Source organism: Artemia sp. Qi Xiang Cuo, chromosome 16, assembly GCF_049724085.1.
Source record: "Artemia sp. Qi Xiang Cuo chromosome 16, ASM4972408v1, whole genome shotgun sequence".
NCBI classification, from domain to species: Eukaryota; Metazoa; Arthropoda; class Branchiopoda; order Anostraca; family Artemiidae; genus Artemia; species Artemia sp. Qi Xiang Cuo.
In genome coordinates this window covers 29,217,354-29,242,288 of record NC_142809.1, presented here as the reverse complement: position 1 = coordinate 29,242,288, position 24,935 = coordinate 29,217,354, and the positions used below count along the sequence as shown (strand labels likewise).

The window sequence follows — 24,935 nt, the reverse complement described above, 5'->3', positions numbered from 1 at the left end:
ACCAGAACATCATACACAGATCTTTTATAGCTCATATAAAAGATATTGCTCATATCTACGTCCTTCTTATAAATTCCACCATATGCAAGTTCCAAATGGCGCTAAAAACGGCACTTGTGGTGCCGCGTCTCAAGTAGAAAAGGTGGGGCTACTGGGCTAGAAGAACTTATAAGAGTGATGTTTAATGGCTCATTTGAAAGCTATTGCTCATATAAACGTGCATATTTTTCAATTTCATCAGTCGTAAGTGCGATATAGCACTGAAAACAACACTTTTGTTGCCACTTCCTAAGTGGAAAAGCTCTGAAATACAAAACGGACACTATTGTAATAATTATGTTCCAGAACTCTTAACTGAGGGTTTACAAGAACCCCTTCCGCACACTCCCCCCCCCCCCTCCAGCCCCCTTAGTAAGTTTCAAAAATTGTCGGTTCATCAGTAAGCTACTGAAACATTGGTAGGCTATCACACCATTGTAGATAGATGTTCAATGTTTCAATTAAAAGCTATTGCTTATATTTACTAGGTTTTTGCAAATTGTACCATCTATTAGATTTCAACATTAACTAGTTTCTGGGGAGAATTTGCAATCAACTCTTTGTCATGGTTGAAGCATTAGCTGCAATCTAGCAAAGAACAAAACCACAGCCCATAGTAACTAAAAGTTAAAAAACATTAAAACGGTCCTTTTTTTTCTTCTTTTTTCCAGGCCTAGTGGGTACTCAGGGCTGCCACAGGTTCAAGTGATAAAAAATAGGGACCTCTTTTTAGTCGAAAAAGGGACCTCTCTAGGGACCATTCTGGATGCAAAGTGGACCTCAAAAGTCAGTTTTGAGAAACCGCTTGAAAGAAAAACCAGTGACACAATACCAAATGACACATGACTAAGAGAACAAAATGGGAATGATCATTTGCAGATATCTCTCTATGATCAGAGGCAAAGTGATAATTGAGATCCAGACCACATGAGATTCATTACGTCATGGAAGGAGCTTTTTTCTTCTTCTTTTTCTGAACACATTACTTTCGAATACAAAAAATCAGATTCAAAATTATGATAAAAGAGATAAGGGTAACTAGAACACGCAACCTATTTGTTTCCCTTTTTCTGCACTGCCTTCTGCTGAAAGAGAGATGTCATCAGCAACTGTATCTTTGACTCTAACTGCTGCTGGACGATTTCAAAAGTAGCAGCTAGCCTACCTTTTTTAGTTCATTACGCATTGACAGAGTCATGGCCTGTGCTAGCTGTATCTCGACCGTGTCTTTTTTTTTCATTACTTTTCTCCAGCCAGTTATGAGCTTCTTTCAGCAACTCGTCTGCGGCCTATTCCTTTTAAACAAACGCTTCTTCTTTTTTTCTTTGAAAGATTGTTCGACAGTCTCTATTGTCTGTCTTTTCTCTTGCCTCCAAATCCTGTTGCTACTTCTCAGTTGTTTTTTTTTACTTTTTCCTGAAGTAGGTACAAATTATAGCTTTGTACCTACTGTACGTATGTATGCGTACCATAGTAAGTACAAATCATGGTTCTTTCTAGCACATTTGGATAGTTTTATCAAGTCTTCTGTGATAGCAACATTTTGCGCACTTCCTCCCAATCTGCCCCACCCATCTATAACAAAGAGTTTTGTACTCAAAGTTTGTTCATTCATCAAAGCTCTTTCTTTGCTGAGAACTCACCCGGAAAGGCAGAAACCCCGCTCAAAATTGGCAGACCCTTGTGTAATGGTCAAAGCATTTTTTACGACTTCAGACAAGTCTGGATATTTCCATCCCTGAATCACGTTGTTCCACTTGTTGTCAATCCTTTCCAGCTCCGGTGGAACTCCGGATAACTGGACTAGCTTAAACTCGTCAACTAGCATGTCCTTCTGCGTTGCAATGGATAACTTCCTGACAACATATATTAAACCCTGAGCAGAAACAGGCTTTGAAACTTCATTGGGATGCAGAAAAGTTGACGCTTTCAACAACTGCAAAAATCGCTGCCGAGTGTTTGCTTGAGGACATATCTTGTGGCTGCAGAATAATGCTTCTGAACACGCTGAATGAACCAGCGTTTTGGAAGCTCGCCTACTCACTAGAGACAGTCGACAATCTCGTCACCCACAACTGTCTGTAGCAGTGGCACAAAGTTCTTTTCATCTTCGAATGGCTGAAACGTTAGTTCATCCCTAAGCTCTTCTGTTGCTTTGGGTTTTAAAACTCGTCCAGCCAATGTCAAGACCAGCAGATTAAAATCCGTATAGATTCATGCACTAGGGGCTCTTCTCGTTGAAACCTTTTGGTGAAGCGTATGAAGAGGTTCAAACTATCAACAACAAACTAACTCTGCTTTCATGGTCGGTTGTTTGATCGGCCAGATGATCTCTTTGTACGCATTTTATTTCTTAAGACTAGAGTTTTTCTTTGGAATATAGACAAAGAAGTACTCAGCCAGAGCTGGCATCTGTTACCTTAGCCTCAGATTGGCAGGTCCTGCTGTTAACTATCTGGTGGGTAAGTCATTCAAAAACCAAGACTTAGGAACGCCAGTTTTCTCTTGTATCTTCCCGTAGTCTTCATGTCTAGCCAGTCAGCCACTAAAAAAACTACTACCCTTTGATGATCAGATCGGAACAATTTCGTCGATTTCCTGCAAATCCTTCAAAAAAGCATTGGGTACCAAATGTATCTTGCAGGTACCAATACGAAGGAGACTTTTGCTACCTGTCAATTCACTTTTTTCACTGTCAATCAGTTGGAGAAGTTTTTGTTCATGTTTGGACTGGCACAAATTAACACTAGCATTTTAGAGATATAAAAACCACTTTCATTGATTGTTCTGGCTATTTCTGATCTCAGCCGTGGCATGCCCAATAAATGCAGTTTTCAGATGTCTTTCTACCACTCATTTCATACTTTTGACCAGAATCGGATCCTCATTTGAAGCTCTTTCTTACTTTCTGAGTTTGTGGTTTTGTTAAACTCAACAATATAATAACTGTTGCTGACTTCATCAAGGGTCATCTTCCAGAACTGGGGTCCAAGAGCTTTGGTTAAAAAAAAAGCAAACTTAGTTTGCCCAAAGAGGAAGTTTTTGACCACAGTAGGGCCGTTTTTAAGTTCTAAGATCTTACATCTAAGATCTTACAGCTCACTGATGTTAGCAAAAAGTGTGAAAAACGCCATTTTTCTGCCATATAGAACATGATGAGAGAACTTTGATGATATACTCATCATTGTTCTCTGACTGCTGACCAGAGCAGAATGATGAAAGACGCTTACATAAAAACGAAAAAAGATGTAAGATCTTAGTTCAAAGAATTCACTTTTAAGCTTTTTCTGACAAGAGATGCAAGATCTTAACACATTGATGAGTGAAAAAAAGTGCTAGTATCTCTGAACATTTTTCAAAATACATCTGCTATTCCGTCTGCGGATTTCTCAGAATAGTCAGACTCAATCATCTTCAGAGCCCATGTAATTTCTGCAACTGTTGTTTCATCCCGCACTAGATAAGCACCCAAGTGCATTGGCAGTTTTGCCAGTTTGCCCCTCTCCATGGAAGATGCTACTGAGAGACAAAGCTGATTCAGTGTTAGCTTTATGGTAACATTCTTCTTATGTTTGGCAGATCTGGTGTGTGGCAGTAAAGCATAGGAGCCCTTGTGGCAGACAAGCGATGTATTGAGGATAGAACAGTAGAAAGATAACAGATCTCCCAGAATGCCTCTGCACCATTCTTTCATTTGGTGTCCTGTCATATTTTTCTCTTCCAACCAAGTCTCCTTAAATTTGCACTTTCCAATTCTTATTCAAACTGAAACTTCAAACCCTAAACATTAAAAAAGAAAAGAAGATAGTAGAAAAATATATAGGCCACTACCAGAAATGCATTCAAATAAAAAAGGAGCTACGAAGTAGTCTAGTAGTTCAAGAAATGTATGTAAGCTCCAAATCGTGCAAGAAATCTGATTAACACTGCCTCCTTTGTATTTGTGCTTGGACCCATTCTCTTATTTATTTTTTTTCTTTTCCTCTGTATGCAACAGTGACACCCAGAAAAGAGTTTTCTAAATAACTAACAAAGCCAACCAAACCCTGCCACCTCCTTGCCTATTGACTACAGAGGCAAAGGGGGTCACTCCTTTCCGTTACTCGCCTGTTTGCTCTATCCAAAGAGTAACACTGTAGGGTATGTAACAACAAATTTTGTATTTCTTAGACAAGCCAAAACACGTTCCAAGAATCTTGATCAAAACAAAAATACTCCAAACCATATACTCACAGGTATTGGTAGCCTTCAGGATAAAGGAGCTTAAAACCAAAGCACAAAAAGGGACTTTGGTGACTTATCAATTTAAGGGACCAATAGGGACCTTCATTCGATTTTAGGGACTTTGTGGCATCCCTGGTTACTAGAACATCATAGAGAGATGCTTAAGAGCTCATTCAAAAGTTATTTCTCATGTGCATCTGGTTTATACAAATTCAGCCATCTGCAAGTACCATATGGCACAAAAAAGGCACTTTTTATGTCGTTTCTCAAGGGGTGGGGCGAGCAGGCTACCAGAACATCTTAGATAGATTTTTGATAGCTCAAATAAAAAATATTGCTCATATCTACGTTCTTCCTATAAATTCCACCATTTGCGAGTTTCAAATGGCACTAAAAACAGCACTTTTGGTGCCATGTCTCAAGTGGGAAAGCTGGGGCCAGTGGGCTACCAGAACTTTTTAGAATGACGTTTAATGGCTCATTTGAAAACTTTTCCTCTTATCTACGTACTTTTTATCAATTCTAACATTCGTAAGTGAGATATAGTACTGAAAACAACACTTTTAATGCTGCTTCTTAAGTGGAAAATCTTGGAAGTATAAAACAATACCATTGTAATAATTATGGTACAAAGCTCTTAACTGAAGGTTTGCAAGAACACCTCCGGCATGTTTCTCCTCCACACCCCCTTAATAAGCTATGCAATTAAAGTCCTACAAACACCAATATACTAAATTACATTATTAGAGGTGTGGTTCTGTTAGTACAGCACTGGACTTCAAATTAGATTATCATAGGTTTGATTCCAGATTGGATTTTTTTCAATCATGGTTTGTCCCTTCTTATGATTACTTTTCAGATAATCCACTATTTTTTCATATGTAATGCACTTATTTTTTAAAGCATATCCCCAGGAGGGCTCATTTTAAACCTATTACCCATATCTACATGCTTTTTATCAATTTTACTATCCATAAGTGCCATATAGCACTAAAAACCGCACTTTTGGTTATGGGCGCCCATAGGCTGAATTTTTGGGGGGTGGGGGTGGGGCTTACCTGGTCTAATCAGCACTTCCAGGGCTGTATAATTAAAATCTCAAGACAAGATATTACATAGGCAGCGCTAGCGCTGCCTATGTAAAAGCAAGAAAAGAGCCTAAGTAAAGAGCAATGTGGGCACAATATATTCTTCTTTTTAGACCAGGGCACTTCTTATAGAAAGAAATGTCATAGGAACTTCAAAAGAGCTCATGTAGGGCAACCAGCTCCCCCACCCCCACGTCAATCATTCTCCCAAACACATCCAATCAAAATTTTGAGATAGTCATTTCGTTCAATGTAGTTTTAAGGTCTGGAAGTTATGACTTTGAGAATGACAACCCCCCCACAACCCTCAGAGCAAGGGTTGTAAGTTATGCCCTGTGGGGATATAAGGTTTTTGAAAGAAAGGGTGGTCGTATAAACCTCAGAAGGGGCTCATTTGATTGGTAATGAGAAGCTCTACTGGCCTTTTTAACAGCCAAAAGTGATTGGAGGTCATGCAGCCCCCCCCCCCCCCAAAATACACCGATTATTTCCCCAAACATATTCAATAATAATTTTTTAGAGAACAATTTTGTTGAGTGTAGTTGAAAGGTCCAGAAAGTCCTTCTTTGAGGATAACTCCCCCCTCCCCATATAGCCCTCAGGCCAAGGATTTTGTGCTATGCATTGGGGACATATAACGATTTTTTTTATATAAATGGTGGTCGTATAAACTTCAAAGAGGGCTCATTGGGTTGGAAATCAGAAGTTATAGTGCTCTTTTTAAGATTCAAAGTGATCAGAAGGCAAATAGCCCCTCCCCCCCCCCCACACACACATACACACGTCGTATTTTCCAGAAACGCATCTGATAGAAGTTTTAAGATGGCCATTTGTTCAAAAATAGTCCAAAGATCTCATAACACGGCCTTTGGGGTTGTCACAACCCCCCAAAGTATGGGGATAAGGGTTTTAAGTTATGCCCTGGGGGTGTAAGGTTATTATGAAGAGGCGGTCTTGTGAACTTTAGAGAAGGCTCATTTGATCGGAAATACATACTTCTAGTTCCATTTTAAGAGTCAAGCATGATGGAGACAAAATAGCCCCCCTCTCCCTGATATCCTCTTTTCCCCAAACACAATCAATCAAAATTGTGAGACAGCCATTTTGTAGTCAAAAGTCCAAAGAGAATATAACAATGTCTTCAGTAATCAAATATAAGAAATATTTAGGCGGACGTTGAACTAAATCAAAGCAAACTATGAGCATGTAAACTTTCAAAAAGGTGACAAAGCAATATCTCAAGAACAATTTATATTATTAAGTTAGATCTTTAAGAGTAAGTTGGAGGGGATTTTGAACTAGCCAGAAGGCACTATGTATATACTTTTAGTACTATAACTAGTTACTATAACTAACGAGGCTTAGAGTATTAAGGTGAAACTTCTAGGAAGCGTTTAGGGGGCGTTCCAATTAAACAAAAAAACTGTATACATGCAGGTTTTCAAAAGGCATATTATAGCAATATCCTAGGCAGCACCACTCTATTATAGCTAGAAATATCATTGAAGCATTCAAAGAACTAATTCGATTCAAAATTAAAAGTTCTAGGGTCCTTTCTAAGAGTAAAAAGAGATTGGAGGGTAATCAGCACATCTCTCAAGCCGATTTATTTCCCAAACACATATAGACAAAATTTTGAGACAACTATTTTGTTCAACATAGTAGACCGGTCTAGCAGATATGTCTTTAGGAATATTAATTGGGCATGTCAAACCCCCACAATTATGCAACACTATAGATTCTTATAGAAAAAAACCGAAAAGATATGAAATATTATTTTTTTTTATGAAGAGACTTTGTCAATAACAAACGAACAGAAATTCATCTAAAAAAACTTTTTCCACAAAACAAGCTTTTCAAAGAATAGTAAAGAGCTCCATTAATCCAAAAATGGACAGAAATGAAGTCAAGTAATCACCCAAGCGTAAAACTACCACAAATCACTATCAATAAATAAATGAAACTCAAAATGAACAGAAATTAGAATAAATAGCGGAGTCAAACTCGAAACAAGCAAAAATTAACATTTGTAGGGCTGATAACCCCGATGCCTTCTCAAGACCAGAACATAATTTGCGCTTTACTGAAAACAAAACATGTTTAAATGTTTTCACTTTTTTTTAGTTAAATAGGTGAAAAAAATTTTTTTACTCACTTTTTTACCCATTTTTTATTTTAAGGAATAAATATCAGTATAGGTAAATTAAACTGACAATCCACGGTCATTTTTTTATTTTTTTTTCAGTAAAGCCTAATTATGTTCTGGTCTTGAGAAGGCATGGGGGCTATCAGCCCTACTCATGTTAATTTTTGCTCGTTTCGACTTTGACTCAGCTATTTATTGTAATTTCTGTTCGTTTTGGGTTTCATTTATTTGTTGATAGTTATTTGTGGTAGTTTTATGCTTGGAAGATTATTTTACGTTATTTCTGCCCATTTTTGGCTTAATAGAGCTCTTTACTTTTATTTGAAAACTTATTTTGTGGAAAGTTTTTTTAAATTAATACAAATATATGACACCGTCATTCATCCAGCGGGGGTGGGGGCTTGCCCCCCCCCCTTGCCCCCCTTATGGGCGCCCATGCTTTTGGTGCACCTTCTTAAGTGGAAGAGTTTGGCAGTATAAACAGTACCATTGCAATAATTATTCTCCAAAGCCCTTAACTGGAGGTTTATAAGAACCCCTCAGATTAGTTTGTAGACAACTTCGAAGTAAAGCCATCTTGATAGTACTAGGACTATAGACTAGCCTTAGAATTTATATCATAACTTGAAATTCACTACTGTACAGAGAGAAATAATCCAATTTCCAGAGTTTATATTATGTCATATTTGATCTTCATTTCAAGTAATACTAAAGCATATTTCTTACAATTTAAGATTATATATTACTCACTATTGGTATTATAGCTGACAAGACAAATATGCTACCTAAAAAATCAATCCATTATTTCTGGATGCTGTTCAATTACTTCATGGTAATTAAAAAATATGTAATTTACACTTATGTTTTTTAAGATGATTTTAATTATATACTGAAAGTTACTGATGTCGGAACTGATGTAAGACTTTGAAAAGCTTTATAGATTTGTTTATTGTTGTCAGGCTAAATACTCACTTTTGACTTCCAAATCAATATTCCTGATTTTTATGCTTGACTTTTATGTTTTCAGTAAAGTGCTAGTTTTCAATAATCCTAAAAGCATAGGGAAACATAATTAGTTGGTTTATTTGTACTAGTTTTATTTATATATATTAGATAGGCTGTCAAGTATAACTTTTGTCTGTTTTAAGTTTCAACTTTGCTTTTTACTTCCCTCAGAAAAACTTTATTTTTTAAATTAATTGTATTAAGGGGCTATGCCAATATCACTTGCAGAGGGTTATTTTATAAAAAGGATGTTAACATTAGAACTACCAAACAAATATCAAATTAAAAAATAAATTTCTGATAAAAAATACAGGTTATAGAGATGCTTCTTGGCTTCCCTTGTGTGTCCTGAATCACCCTATAGCATGAGCAGTTGATGAAGAAATAAATTCTAACTATACATGATGCTGACTGAAACTATCCAGCCTGAAACGATTACCAAGAGCAGTAGCAGAGAACATATGCACCATGTATTGTGTAGTATTTTGCTTGTCTGATGATTATTGATTGCTACAGCTTTATATATTAGATGGACATCTGATTCTGGCATAAATAACCAGCTGTTACATAGCACTTATATAAAGGCCTTTATAAGTCTGTTATCATACCTTTCTGTAATTTGTACAAGAGATTCAAAGTTAAAGTCTCAATGCCACATCAAACGAAAATTTATATGGCTCTTATTCCTGCAAGACAGGTCATTCACTAGGAACTATCTCTTCACCTCCTTTATAAGAAATAAGGTTATTACAGCCCAAAGAGTAATACATTCAAGTTTAATATATTTAGGGGCTGATGTGTCAATTTTGAACTATGCATGTAATACATTTAATTTAAGTAGCACCACCTAGTGTGTAGTATTTTGCTTGAGTCTGGCAGTATTTGTGATGTGATGTCAGCTGCAGCTTTAGATGTTGAAAGGGCCCTTAACTCTAGTGTTCAGTCAGTTTTGCTTAGCTAATCATGGCCTTGATAAGGCTATTATGCCACCTCTCTGTAATTTGTATGGGAAACTGAAGATAAAAAAAAAAAAATTCATGTCATGTAGAAAAAAATTTTAGGGTCGTGTTTCCTACCAGAAAGGAATATTAACAGAGCTATCTATTCAACAACTGTTAAAAATAGAAGTGTAATTATGGCCCAAAGAATAATATAGCCAAGATTAATGTAATTTAGGTACTTATGTATCAATTTTGAATTATGCAAACAATACTTTAAATATAAGTTGCTCTTTTGCTGCAATAGAAAAAATTTTCAGCCCTTGTTAAGGTTTATGCATATATTGATCTACTATCATTTAATGATAGTAAGAACAAGGTTGATGTTTTTAATTATAAGAGCAATGTTCCCATTATAAATTTGAACTTTGGCAATACTTGAAGACTATCAAGGGTGACCAAGGTACAAGTTTAAAGTACCTTGGTCACCCAATTGGTTGGGATGTGGAACCAACATGTTCCTTAATAATTGATGATCATGGTTGCCCCCTAGGAGGCCACCTAGTAAAGAACAAACCCTAGCCCATAGTAACTGAAAATTTGAAATCCGTTTTGAAAATAAAAACAGTCAACTGAGGAAGAATCACTGTTTGAACCTGATTTTGGAATGGTAACTATTATTTCAATAATCATAACGACAATATTTTGTTGTGAAGCCAATTTACAGGAATTTCCAAAAACAGAAAACCCACAAAAATGGTGCCAGGTCAAAATGAAAACAATATATTTGGAATGGTCATGTCAAAAAAAAAAAAAATAATTCAGGAGAATTACAGTTCCAATTCTTGACCAACAAGTAAAATTCCATTTTCATGGGAAGCAGTAATGTATCTCTTTCTTCAATTATTAACTAAAAAAAACTTTTTCCACAAAATAAGTTTTTCAAAGAAAAGTAAAGAACTCCATTAAACAAAAATGAGCAAAAATAAAATTAAATAATCTACCAAGCGTGAAACTACCACAGATTAGCATTGATAAATAAATGAAATCCAAAATGAACAGAAATTACAATAAATAACCAAGTCAAATTCAAAACGAGCAGAAATTAACATAAGTTCGGCTCAAAACCCCCTATACCTTCCCAAGGCCAGAACACAATCTGCACTTTACTAAAAAAATAGAAATGAATGTACATTGTCAGTTTAATATACATATACTGATATTTAGTAATCAAAGTGTTATGATACCACTCACAAAAAAATCTGTTCACTTTCTTTGATAGCTTGGATACACTTACGCTATTTTGATTTGGTTAAATTTTAGGAGCAGAAATAGCCCCGAAAGTTTGAACATAACACGCTAAGGCGTTTTTGGGATACTGCTGCATTTTGATTTAACCTTAAGGCAACATTTAGTTTTTAAACATAATGGGCAAATGAGAGGGTGGGTGTGGGAGGGGAATAAGTTGCCTTCCAATCAATTTCGACTATTAAAAAGTGCAACCGCCTTTCCTGTTTTCAATTGAATGAGCCCTTTTCGAAGTTCCTACAACAACTCCTTTGATACAAAGTGCCCTGGTCTAAACAACAACAACAACAACAAAAAATACATTATACCATTATACCTTGACATTATAAAAATGTCAAGCCTTCCAATCACTTTCAACTATTAAAAAGGGCACTAGGCCTTTTGATTTCCAGTCAAATTAGCCCTTTTTGAGTTTCTATGACAATGCTTTCTATAAACGCCTTATATGCCCTCAGGGCATAAATTAAAACCCTTACCCTAAGGGCTGTTAGGGTGGTTGTCATCCTCTAAGACCTAATTTCCAAAGCTTTCAACTATGTTAAACACAATGGCTATCTCAAAATTTTGATTGGATATGTTTGGGGAAATGGTGGGCAAGAGAGGGGTGTTAGTCACTCTCCAATCACTTTCAACTATTAAAAAAGCCACTGGCCCTGTCAATTCCAATCAAATGAGCCCTTTTGAAGTTACTGCAACAACGCTTTCAATAAAAACCTTATAAACCCCCAGGGCATAACTTACAACCCTTGCCCTGAGGGCAGGGGGGGACGGTTGTCATCCTCAAAGACCTAATTTCCAGAACTTTCTACAATTTTGAACAAAATGGCTATCTGAAAATTTTGATGGGATGTGTTTGGGAGAATGGTGGGTGTGAGAGGGGGGTTAGTTGCCCTCCAATCACTTTCAACTATTAAAAAGGGCACTAGCCCTCTCAGTTTCCAATTGAATGAGCCCCTTTATAAGTTTTTATAGCAACTCTGTCTATAAAACCCTATATGCCCCCAGGGCATAACTTTCAACCTTTGCCCTGGGGGCTCGGGGGGGGTTTGCCATCCTTAAATCCATAATTTCCAGAACTTTCAACAACGTTGAACAAAATAGCTATCTCTAAACTTTGATTGAATGTTTCTGGGGAAATGGAGGGTGTGAGAGGGGGGTTAATTACTCTCCACTCACTTTTGACTATTAAAAAGGGCAATTTCAACTTCCAATCATATGAGCCCTTTTTGAAATTTCTACAATAGTCTCTATAAACCTTATATGCCCCCAGGACATAACTTACAACCCTTGCAATGAGGGCTCTGAGGGGGTTATCATCCTAAAAGCCCTAATTTCCAGAACTTTCAACTATGTTGAACAAAATGGATATCTCAAAATTTTGATTGGATGTATTTGGGAAAATGGTGAGCGTGATAGCAGAGTTAGTTGCCCTTCAATCACTTTCAACTATTAAAAAGGGCACAAGCCCTTTCAATTTCCAATTCAATGAGCCCATTTTGAAGTTTCTACAACATTGCTTTCTATACAAACCTTATATGCCCCCAGGGCATAACTTACAACCCTTACCCTGATGGCTGTGGGGGGAGGGGGTTGTCATCCTCAAAGACCTAATTTCAAAACTTTCAACTATGTAGAAAAAAATGGCAATCTAAAAATATTGATTGTATGTGTTCAGGGAAAAGATGGGCGTGAGAGGTGCCCTCAAATCACTTTTGACTATTAAAAGGGCACTAGCCTTTGAATTTCCAATTGAATGAACCCTTTTTCAAGTTTCTATGACAAAGATTTCAATAAAAACCTTCTATGCCCCCAGGAAATAACTTATAACTCTTGCCTTGAAGACTGTGGGCAGAGTGTCCTGCTCAAAAGTATAATTTCCTGAACTTTAAACTGCATGGAACAAAATTGCTTTCTCAAAATTTTGATTGGATATGTTTGGGGAAATGACATGGAAGGGGTTTTAGTTGCCTTCCAATCACTTTTGACTATTAAAAAGGGCACTAGCCATTTCAATTTCCAATCAAATGAGTCCTTTTTGAAGTTTCTATGACAACGCGTTATATAAAAACCTTATATGCCCCCAGGACATTACTTACAACACTTGCCATGAGGGCTGTTGGGGGGTTGTCATCCTCAAAGGCCTAATTTCCAGAACTTTCAACTACGTTGAATAAAATGGCTATCTTAAAATTGTGATTGGATGTGTTTGGGAAAAATATGGGCGTGAGAGGGGGGTTAGTTGCCCTCCAATCACTTTTGACTATTAAAAAGGGCTACTATCACTGTCAATTTTCAATCGAATGAGCCTTTTTTTAATTTTTTACAACAATGCTTTCTATAAAAGTCTTATATGCAACCAGGGCATAACTTACAACCCTTGCTGAGGGCTGTGGGGGAGTGTCCTCCTCAAAAACGTAATTTATATCTGGAAATCAACTATGCTGAACAAAATGGCTATCTCAAAATTTTGATTAGATGTGTTATGGGAAATGGTGGCTGTGGAAGGGGTGTTAGTTGCCTTCCAATCACTTTTGACTATTAAAAAGGGCACAAGCCACTCCAATTTCGAATTGAATGAGCCCTTTTTTGAAGTTTCTACAACTTCTTTGATACAAAGTGCCCTGGTCTAAACAAAAAACAACAAATAATACATTGTGCCAAGAGAAATCAGGCCAATCTCTTACCGAAAATATTGAGACTTTATTCAAAGAGAAATTAGAGATTGAAAAGACATTCCTCTTAAAAAAGTGTACCGCATAAAGAGTGTTAGCCCCATTACAGTTAGAAACAACAAACAAGCTGGAGTATCACCTGTTCTTATTTCTTGTGCAAACAATTTGGACTTGCAAATGTTATTGGGCAATGTAGGCAAACTTAAAGGAAGCGGTATGAGAATATGTACTGATTTGCCTCCTTCACTAAATGCCCTACGTAATGAGCTTTTGGCCAAGGCACGTGATCTTAAAGCTCAGCAAATATCCAAGTTCATGCGAGTGAAACAATCCGGGGCCAGACTAACTAGAAACTGCAAACTAGAAACGATATTACTGGCCCATGGGTAACACATGACGAATGCTAATATTGGTTGTATATATATCTATATAATGATTTGTCAGATTGATTATGTTTTTGTTTTTTATTATTCAGTATATAGTCTATGCTGCTTAGGAATCTGAAGATCGATAAGTGTCCCACTTAAAAAAAAGTGTATTAATCTCGTTGTCTATGTTCTTCTTTATTTTTGTTTCCTTTCTTTTTGCTCTTTTCGTTCCTATGTGCTTTCTTTTTTTCCGTATTTTTCACTTATTTCCAAATCCCTGCTCATCTATCTCTGAGCTCCTAGGCCTAAATCCATTAAAATTGGTTCAGTTTTCTTGCCGTATATCTTTTGTTGCAGAAATTCTACAGGAACGTACTGCCGTTGACTTTTTTCCACTGTGTCGCCCCAGCCCACCGCCAAGTGGAGAATATGGGTGAGTTATTTTTTCTTCTAATTTGAATAGTGGTGGCTGTGGTGGAACTCGCGATAGGTTGAGTGAGTTGGAGGAGAGACCCTTGAATTTATCACAGATTCTTTCATGCATTGATAGAGAGGATGAAAATACTTATGATTATTTTATTAATAATTTACCCATGAACAAATACCTTTCTCTAGGAATGATTATGAGTAAACCAACAAAGAAGTGTCTGAGAACAGTCTAAGATTTCTAAATTCTAAATTCATTTCTAAATTCATTTCATTTCTAAATTGTTGTGGAATTATGAGTAGTTTAGAAAATATTTCACTATTGCTTCCCGACCATAAGATTGATGTTTTTGGTGCATGTGAAACATTTTTAAATGAGCAATCTTCTGAGCTAGCTCATATAAATGGGTATAAGTCGTTATTTAAACATAGAATAGGTAGACAGAGAGGAGGGTTGGCTTTTTTTGTAAATGATAGTATACCTGTAAGAGAAGTGAATGATTATGATTACCTTTATGAAGAAATGTCATTTGAATTTTTTGCTATTGAGCTAGATTTAAGTCCTTCGAAAGTATTATGTTGCGTCCTATATAGGCCGCCGAGTTCGGCTGCTAAACAATTTATAGAGAAGTTCGATGAACTTAGCTCGCTGACGACCCAAAGAAAATGTAAGTTAATGATGTTGGGTGACTTTAATATTGATATTAGTAATGTACATAGGGATGTGAATTCAATGCTTTTGAATAATGTTGCCGTTGACTTTGTAACGATTTGTAGGTCCGCGGGTTTGCTTCCAACATGCCGGATCCCGACGAGAATCATGGAGTCGTCAGCGTCGTTAATTGACAATATTTTCACAAATTTAGAGACACTGGGCTGTAACGTTATAGTTGATGATACTTCTGACCATTTTACGATCCTCTGCAACCTTGAAACGGGTCCCTCCCCTAAACCCTCTTCATTGAGGTCAAGAAGACTGGACGCTGCTTCGATTGATAAACTGAAAAGTTTACTGTCCCAAGTCGACCGGTCTCCTGCTTAGAATGTGACGACGTGGACAAAGCTACAGAATACTTCATCAATCAGTTTGAAATAGTACTTAATAAGGCATGTCCTTTATCAAGCAGGCAAGCTAGGCGTTATATTAAACCAAAGAAACCATGGATTACAGCTGCTGTTCTGTCCTCTATACATACCAAAAATAACCTCTTCAGGAAATTCATGGCAGATCCTACACATGAAAATCAGGCCAAATTTCGGCAGTACAGAAATTGTCTGACAAAGTTACTGCGACAAGCAAAGCAGTCATAATATCTTCATGAATTTCAAAATGCTGAAGGGTCCCCAAAAAAGACTTGGTTGATTATTAATGAATGCCTTGGGAAAAAGAAAATGAAAAACCTTCCGGAAGAGATATTATCACCAAAAGACAAGAAAATTGTTAAAGGAAAGCGAAATGTTGTTGGTGTCCTAAATGAGCACTTCGCAAATATTGGTCACGTAACATCACTTGAGGCACCAACTCGAAGTTTACCCGATTCAGCATATTCTGCTTACATGCCGCCTCCATCGGATTGCTCTCTTTTCCTAACGCTGGTCTCAGCAGATGAATTACTGCAAGTTATATACCAACTGAAGAATGGGTGGTCGGAAGGTACGGATGGCTCGTCAACAAGCCTATTAAAACAGATAATGCCTGATGTTACAGAATTTTTAGTTCATGTTATCAACTTATGTTTTTCAAGTGGACGTTTCCCAGCTTGCTTAAAGTCTGCATGTGTTTTAGCCCTGCATAAGGGTGATGACGTGAAAGATCCAACAAACTACAGGCCAATCTCGATCCTATCTTCATTTGCAAAAGTAATTGAACGATGTCTTTACAACCGTATAGTGAAGTTTTTTGATAAGAGGGGATGTTTTAATGACCTTCAGTTTGGGTTTAGGAAGGGTCATAGCTCTGAACATGCGATTCTGACACTCACACAGTTTATACATGGCACTTTGGATAAAAAAGAAATTCCAGCTACTATATTTATAGATATAAAAAAAGCGTTTGATACTATTTGTCATACAATTTTGCTTCGTAAACTGGAAAATTATGGTATACGTGGACCAACAAATTCTCTGATTGACTCATATTTAACTGGGCGCAGTCAGTTTGTGGATGGTGGAAATGCTACCTCTTCACTACTTGGTATTACTGGTAAAGTCGGCATTCCTCAAGGATCCATACTTGGACCTCTACTCTTTCTTATTTATGTTAACGACATCAACAGGGCGCTGGATGATCTCAGGCTAAATGTCCTATTTGCTGATGATACAGCCTGCACAGTGAGCGGTACTGATGAAAGATTGCTTAAGAAGAATTTGTTGGCAGCTTTCGAGAGGATAGAAACTTGGTTTAGTGCAAATAAATTATCTGTTAATATGTCAAAAACCAAGTTCATGATTTTCTCTCGTACTGACCAGTCATTACCTGAACTTAGTAGACTACCCATTGATGAATATACTTATTTGGAGCATGTATCTACTATGAGATATTTAGGAGTGCTAGTTGATCAGAATATGAGTTGGAAGGAACACATTGCTAAATTGCAGATAAAGTTGGGAAGGAATGTTGGAATATTGCGGCATTTGAAATTTATTCTACCTTTTCATGCAATGAGATCGGTATATTTTGCCCTAGTCCATTTTTATCTGAGTTATTGTCCCCTGATTTTTCTGAATACATTTAAAACCCATATAAAAACACTTCAAAGGCAGCAAAATAAAGCACTGCGTATTCTGAAAATTGTCATTCCCTCCCCAATATCCCTACCATCAAAATCGCCAAATAAAAGTATATTTTCTTTCCTTAATATATTACCAGTGGAAGTATTATTATCTTTTCATGGATTGATGTTTTGTGTTAAGTATTTTGCTCAAATTCTACCGAAAATTTTCTATGCTATGGATCTATTTAACCAATGTGAGCACAATTATGGAACGAGGGGATCTTTTAACCAAACTTTGGAATGTGCATGGGTCGGGTCTTAATATTAGTCTTTCTGTTGGTACACTGCGGGGTCATTTAAAAAATCTTTTACTAACCCTTTGATCATTTTATTTAATTTCATTTTTTTTTTTTTTTTTTAAATTCAGTTATGGTCTTCCCGCTGGCACATTCTATTGGTAGGGTTTCCCCACGGCTTCACATCACTATTTTTGGTGTTTTGTATTAGTTTGTTCTCCATTGGGCTGCTGGCTTGGGGTGATGCTTGGTAAGTCTTACATTTTTCTTTCTTTTTTATCTATTTACAAATGTGTGATTATGTACAAATGCAGTTATATATTATGTTTTTGTTGTTTTTATTTGTTATTGGTTGCCTGGCAATACGAGCTAGACTCTCAGCCGGGCATACCCATATTGTAGTTGTATTTAGTTTATAAATAAAAGAACCTGAACCAACATCATTCTTATATGACCCCAGGGCACAACTTAAAACCCTGGCCCTGAGAGTTGTGGGGGAGTGTCCTCCAAGAAAACATATTTTCTATCTGGAAATCAACTATACTGAACAAAATAGCTATCTCGTAATTTTGATTGGATGTGTTTGGGGAATTGGTGGGCGTGAAAGGAGTGTTAGTTGCCTTCTAGTCACTTTCAACTATTAAAAGGGCAAAAGCCACTCCAATTTCCAATCGAATGAGCACTTTTCGAAGTTTTTAGGACAACTCCTTTGATACGAAGTGCCCTGATATGGAAAAATAAAAAATTAATAATAAAATTCATTTCCAACAAAAATGATTATTATATTTGTAAAGAGCATAAAAAAAGGCATTGAGTGGTGGGGTAAAATTCATTTCCAACAAAAATGATTATTATATTTGGAAAGAGCATAAAAAAGGCATCAAGTGGTATGTTTACTTTATTCATAAGTCAATAATATGATTTGGTAAAAATTTACCATCATACCATCAGATTCCTTATTGAATGCTCTTTTTCAATGTATAATAGTCATTACACTGACAATTTAGCCTACTCTCTCCCCCCCTCCCAATAGAACCACATATAGCCCAAATAATTTATTCTTTGTTGTAGCTCACTTTCCATAGTAAGTACCCCCCCCCCCCCTCCATGCCATAAAAAGTTGAAACTTTTTGCAATCAAAAACAAACAAAAATTAATTTAAAAAAACTTTCCAAAAAATAAGTTTTTCAAAGAAAAGTAAACGCCATTTTAAACTTAAGATCAGGAAATACAAAAACCTGTTAAAATTCAAACTCAAAACGACCAGAAATTACTATTAAATAATAGATGAAACCCAAAACGAATAGAAATTAAATTAACAATCATAGGAAATAACATACGACAAGCAATATTATAAATGACTAAATAGAACTTAAAATGAGTATTGATTAGATTGAATATCAAAATCAAGCTTAAAACGAAAACAAATGTAAAAATTAAATAAAAAAAACAAGTTTTTTTAACTGAAAGTAAGGAACAACATTAAAACTTAAACAGAAATTATTCTGTATATGAAAGGGGCTGTCCCCTCCTCAATGCATCGTTCTTTACTCTAAAGTTTGACTTTCTCACAACTCTTATTTTTGTTAAACAATAAAAAATTCGTTAATCCCCCTCCTCGTCAGCAGCTGCACCCAAAATATACTTGTTTTGCTTTGTTTTTTTTTTGCTTTGGCATTCTTCAAGACAAATATTGAGCTTTCTACCAAGAAAAGGCGCCTTTTATTATTTCTTTGCTTTCAATCTTGTATATACTTGACTGATATATAGCCCCTTATAGAAAAGAATACTCAGTAATCCTTTGTCCTGATGTCTTAATTTAGCTTAAATTCATTTTTATTGTCGGAATTCAATCGAAATTAAGTGCACATGCCCCATCAATATTGGTCAAACATGTCACTTCAATACATGACATGTCTCACATCAATTTACTAAACTGCAAAAATAAAGAAAAAAAAAGGAATCAATATGCAACTTCTCAAACGAAAGGGGGGGGGGGGTTAAAACCCTAACCCCCTCCCCTGGGTACTGCCTTGGCCAAGGGAACAAATTTGCTATTGTACAAGGAAACCAGTCACAAAACCTGTCAAATAGGCTATTTGCAAGAGATTGCTATTGATAAATGACTGCAAAGCCGTGGTTTCTCAATGAGTGTCAATATTTACACAATTGATTTTTGGGGTTTAAGGGGGGAAAAGGTACCTAGGTTAGGTTTAATTTAATATATGCTATGATTCCCTTCCCCCTAATGTGCAAATTTATAGCCCAAGTTTGTTTCTAAATTATTATACATTCATCCTGTTTTATTTTACATTCGTCCTATACAATTTGGGTGGGGGACTTGCCCCCTAGATTTGTCACTCCCTTTTGCAAAACCCATAAGCTAACGGATAACAGCTAATGGTGGCGGATCCAGGGAGGGAGTGGTGAGGGGGGCGCGTGCCCCCTAGCAAAGTCTAAAGTAGCATATCATATTCTTGATGCGCTACTTGAAGGTCAAGTAAAGTGTATTCTTAAGAAAATTAATTTAAAAAACAAAGTTTTTCCAAAGGAAGTAAAAAGCAAAGTTGAAAATTAAAACGAACAAAATTATTACTTCATAGGTTATCTAACATATATCAATAAAACTAGTACAAATAAACCAACTAATTATGTTTCCCTATGCTTTTAGGATTATGCAAAACTAGTGCTTTACTGAAAACACAAAAGTCACGCATAAAAAACAGGATTATTGATTTAAGAATCAAAAGTGAGCATGTAGCCTAACAACACAAATCAATAAGGCGTTTCATAGTCTTACACCAGTTGTGACATCAGTAACTTTCAGTATACAATTAAAATTATCTTAAGAACATAAGCGTAAAACTAAATATTTTTTTAATAACCGCGAAGTAATTGAACAGCATACAGAAATATTGAATTGATTTATCAAGCAGCATTTTGGTCTTGCCAGCTATAATACTAATACTGTGTAATATACAGTCTTAAATTTTAAGAAATATGCTTTAGTATTACTTGAAATGAAGATCAAATAAGACATAATATGAACTCTGGAAATCTGATTATTTCTCTCTATACAACAGTGAATTTCAAAGCTACAATACAAATTCTAAAGCTAGTCTATAGTCCTAATACTATCAAGATGGCTTTACTTCAACTTGTTGGTTTAAAAGGAATCAAAATTACAGAATGCATAAATAATGTGGTAGAAGGTAAGCAACAGCGAGAATTTCAAGCGACAAGAAGAAACAGAACGTGTTAAATATAAAAGGAAAGAGAAAACGATTTTCTGGTTAACAGGCATGCAAAATTGAGTATCAGAAAATGTCGGATATGAAATTGAACAGCCAAGTTTGCACCTTTAGAGGACAAGTGGAAGCAATAATGAGAACAAGTCCAAAATGAAAATAAGTAAGTATATGTAAGTATGACGGCACTAGACCCTTAGGGCCCATCCAGCAGTCCTGATCTCTGTTTTGTAATATAACATAACAATAACAATAAATTATTTTTGGCACTTGTTATATATTATCTTGTTACATGGTCACCCAAAAGGGGCGGGGGGGGGGGCAAGGGGGTGGTTGCCCATCCCGGGCTGAATGACGGTGTCATATATTTGTATTAATTTAAAAAAACTTTACACAGAATAAGTTTTCAAAGAAAAGTAAAGATCTCTTTTAATTCAAAAATGGGCACAAATAAAGTCAAATAATCTTCCAAGCATAAAACTACCACAAATCACTATCAAAAATTAAACAAAACTCAAAATGAACAGAAATTATTATAAATTGAAAAGTCAAACTGGAAACAAGCAAAAATTCCCCAAGGGCATCCAATGAAAACATCCCCCAGGGGCATAACCTAAAACTCTTATCCCCATACTTTGGGGGATTGAGTCAATCCCAAAGGCCGTGTTATGAGATCTTTGGGCTATTTTTCTTTACAAATGGCTATCTTAGAATTTCTATTGGATTGGGTGAAAATATAATGTGGGGGCAGGGGGTGGGGTTGTTGTATAGCTACCCTCCAATAAATTTGACTCTTAAAAATGACACTTCAACTTTTGATTTCCAATCCATTGAGTCCCCTCTAAAGTATATACTCCGTTTCCATAAAAACCTTTAATGCCCTTCGGGGATACCTTACAACCCTTGCCCTCCGGACCATGAGGGGGCTCTCATCCTCAATGACATATTTTCTGAACTTTTAAACTACGTCAAACAAAATAACTCTCTTGTGATTTTGACTCGAAGCGTTTGGGGAAATGATGGGTGCAGGGGGGGGGGTTCAAACTGGGAGCAAATGGGTACTAGGGGGCTGGTTATTTTTTGGGAAACTTCCATAAAGGATGGGATTTCTGGGTTTTTTTTCTGGGGGTTTAGGGGGCTCAAACCCCTAACCCCCCCCTGGGTACTGCCTTGCCCAAGGGAGCAAATTTGCTACTGTACAAGGAAACCGGTCACGAAAAACCTGTCAAATAGGCTATTTGCAAGAGACCGCTATAGATAAATGACTGCAAAGTCATTCAACTAAGACATAGGCTAAAGACAGGCAAAAAGCTTATAAAATTTTCTTAGTTTGTCTTTCAAATAATCAATTGTAAGCTGTCTTGCAGATCTAATTGCCTTTCCAAATGGAAGGCCTAAATACCTAAGTGAGGTGGAAGATCAGAATGTAGCTGGACCAACTTGGATTGTTTCAAATGTAGAGATTACTGTTTCAAATGTAAATTGGTTATTGCCGTGATCACACTTTGTGCCAATTTCATTATAGATGAACTTCTCAAATAGCTTTTCAATCACTGAACATGCAGTTATTACTTTATATGACTCACCAACATTTTGGATCTTTTCAAACAGTTCGTGGTAACAAACTGTAAGTAAGGAGCAACCCGGCTCAATGGTAACTGAAATTCTAAAAAACGGAATTTTGATACCAATAGATACATCAAAAGAATCAGATTTTAATTCTGATTTCAAAGATATAAGTTTTGTCAAGTTTAATCTTACCCATCAAAAGTTACATGCCTGAGAAAATTTGGCTGATTTTTGAAAAAAGGGGGAAAGACCCTCTAAAAGTTATAGAACCTTATGAAAATCACACCATCATATTCAGCATATCAGAGAACCATAATGTAGAGGTTTCAAGCTCCTATCTACAAAAATGTGGAATTTTCCATTTTTTGCCAGAAGAAAGATCATAGATGCGTGTTTATTTGTTTTTTTGTTGTTTTTTTTTTCTTTTCCCCAGGGGGGATCATATCAACCAAGTGGTCCTAGAATATCATGGGAGGGCTCATTGGAACAAAAATTAAAAGTTCTAGTGCCCTTTTTAAGTGACCAAAAAGAAATGGAGGGCAAAAAGGCCCTCTCCCACGTTCATTTTTTCCCCAAAGTCACTGGTCAAAATTTTGAGATACCCATTTTGTTCAACATGGTTGAAAAAATGATAAAAATGTCTTTTAGGATGACTTAATCCACCAACATCCCCAGGGGGAGGGCTGAAAGTTAGGAACTTTACTCAATGTTAACATATAGTATTGGTTATTGGGAAGTATACAGACATTTTTAGGGGGGATTTTTTCTGGTAAGTGGGGGGAGGGGGTGGGTCAGGGGTTATATGGGAGGATCTTTCCATGAAGGAAGTTTTTATGGGGGAAGGGACATTGCTATGAAATTAAATAAAAAAAACAAACAAGTTTTTCAACTGATTGTGATTAAGGGGTCATTTTTAAAGATTGGAAAAAAATTCAAACTTTAGCTTAAAGAGCAGGGTATTGACTAGGGGGTGAACCCCCTAATATATGTGTTAAAAAATTATGAATATAGAAGTTCATTACGTAAGTTAATTCATAAGTTACATATATTTATTACTAATAAATATGTTTGTAAATAAAATTAAACAAGTTCCAAGCAAGCCATTTAACCAAATAAAAGTAAAATTAATATGCAAATTTTGTTTTAACAAAATCATAGAAAAAGTGGCTAAAATTTTGAGTTTTGTCCAAAGATGAGTCTATAAAACTTTCATCTGTTCATTTTTAGATTTTCTGAACTTCATCACAGAATTTAAATCCTCTAGTGTAGCGGATTATAATGGTGTACGTTCAATAGTAGCAACTCATAAAGTTAGCCAAATTTAGGAGCGACATTAGTGTAAATCGTCGTGAGTCTGCTGAGTGTGAATCGTCGTGAGTGCTCAGGGGACAAAAGTCCCCTTAGAGAGACAATTTTTTTTATCTTTGATAATTATTCTTTGCGTTGAAAAGTTAATACATTAAATGAGCTTCTTTTCTTGATGTATTGCTGTAAAAAGAGCCTTTATCTTCACTTCTTTCCTTGTTTTCCCAGTTTTTCTAAGAAATTCATGGATTTCATAGAACCTATATATTCACAGAATATATAACCCAGTCAATATATACCAAATCATATTATTGAGTTAGGACTAAAGTGAATACACCATTTGATGCCATTTTTTATGCTGATTACAAATATAATAAGCATTTCTATCGGAAATGAATTTCCGTCCCCCCCCCCTTTATAGGCCAATTCAGGGTTAGGTTAGGTGTAGCCTATATAGGCGGGGGGGCTGAAATTAATTTCCGATAGAAAAGCTTATTATATTTATAATCAGCATAAAAAAAGGCATCAAATGGTGTATTCACTTTATTTGAAACTCAATAATATGATTTGGTAAATAACCCTACCTATAACCCCACCCCCCTAATGCACAAATATATACTTAGGCCTAGAATTGTGGTAAATTTCTACCAAATCAAATTATTGACTTATGCATAAAGTGAATATACTACTTGATGCCTTTTTTATGCTGATTATGAATATAGTAATCATTTCTATTGGATGTGACTTTCAGCCCCCCCCCTATATATGCCAATTCAGGGTAGCCTATATATTTCTACAACCTAACCGAACCCTGAATTGGCATATATAGGGGGGGGGGCTGAAATTCATTTCCGATAGAAATGATTATTATATTTGTTATCAGCACAAAAAGGCATTGAATGGTGTATTCACTTTAGTCCTAACTCAATAATATGATTTGGTAGAAATTTACCAGAATTGCATCCTCAATCTAAATATAGGCCTAACATCCATTTGCATCACAAAACTTTACTCCCATATTAGCCATGTGGTGGCTGTCCTTTAATCATCAAGTAATAACAGCATTTATAAGGCTGAGAAAGGTATACTAGCCTAATAAGTCACATGGCCAGTCTCAAAACCTAAGAAACTTACTTGATTTCACTGTGATGCTTAAGCCATGTGGATCATATCCAAGTATTAGTTTTACTTCATGATTATATTTAGTGTATGAAGATCCATCATCATTCAATATTGATACTTTAACCCCCACTATTTCCATTATTTGTTTTGTTTATGTAGGTTTGCTCTCAAAAGTGAGGGATTCTTCTGTTCTTCTCGAATGCATTTTGGTTATGTTGAGTTAACATTACTACAAAAGGAGTTTTCGCTAGGCCAAATCGTTGATAGAAACAAAATTTACTAGGAATACAGCAGCGCAAGATAAAAATTGCAGAATATCAGGTCATAGTGCAAATCTGAGTCCTGAATATGAGCGCCGAATAATTTGAGTCCTGATTATGTGCAACAAAGAGCCGAGTCCATGCCACAGATGCAATCGCTGCAGAAACAGACTAAGTCTTAAATGAATATGAAAACAGTCATAAATA

At 36.1% G+C, this 24,935-nt stretch overlaps 1 protein-coding gene across 3 annotated transcripts in view; it reads right to left on the bottom strand.

Annotated features, from left to right (window-relative positions):
• Art4 (arginine methyltransferase 4) overlaps window positions 1–24,668 on the bottom strand; it is an 82,362-nt gene extending 57,694 nt beyond the window's left edge. For all 3 annotated transcript variants that reach the window (XM_089102594.1, XM_089102595.1, XM_089102596.1), the window contains exon 1: window positions 24,481–24,668. In XM_089102594.1, coding sequence (XP_088958720.1) covers window positions 24,481–24,607 — 127 coding nt within the window. In that variant the 5' untranslated portion in view covers window positions 24,608–24,668. The remainder of the gene's footprint in view (window positions 1–24,480) is intronic.
• Between the last annotated feature and the right edge of the window lie 267 nt (window positions 24,669–24,935).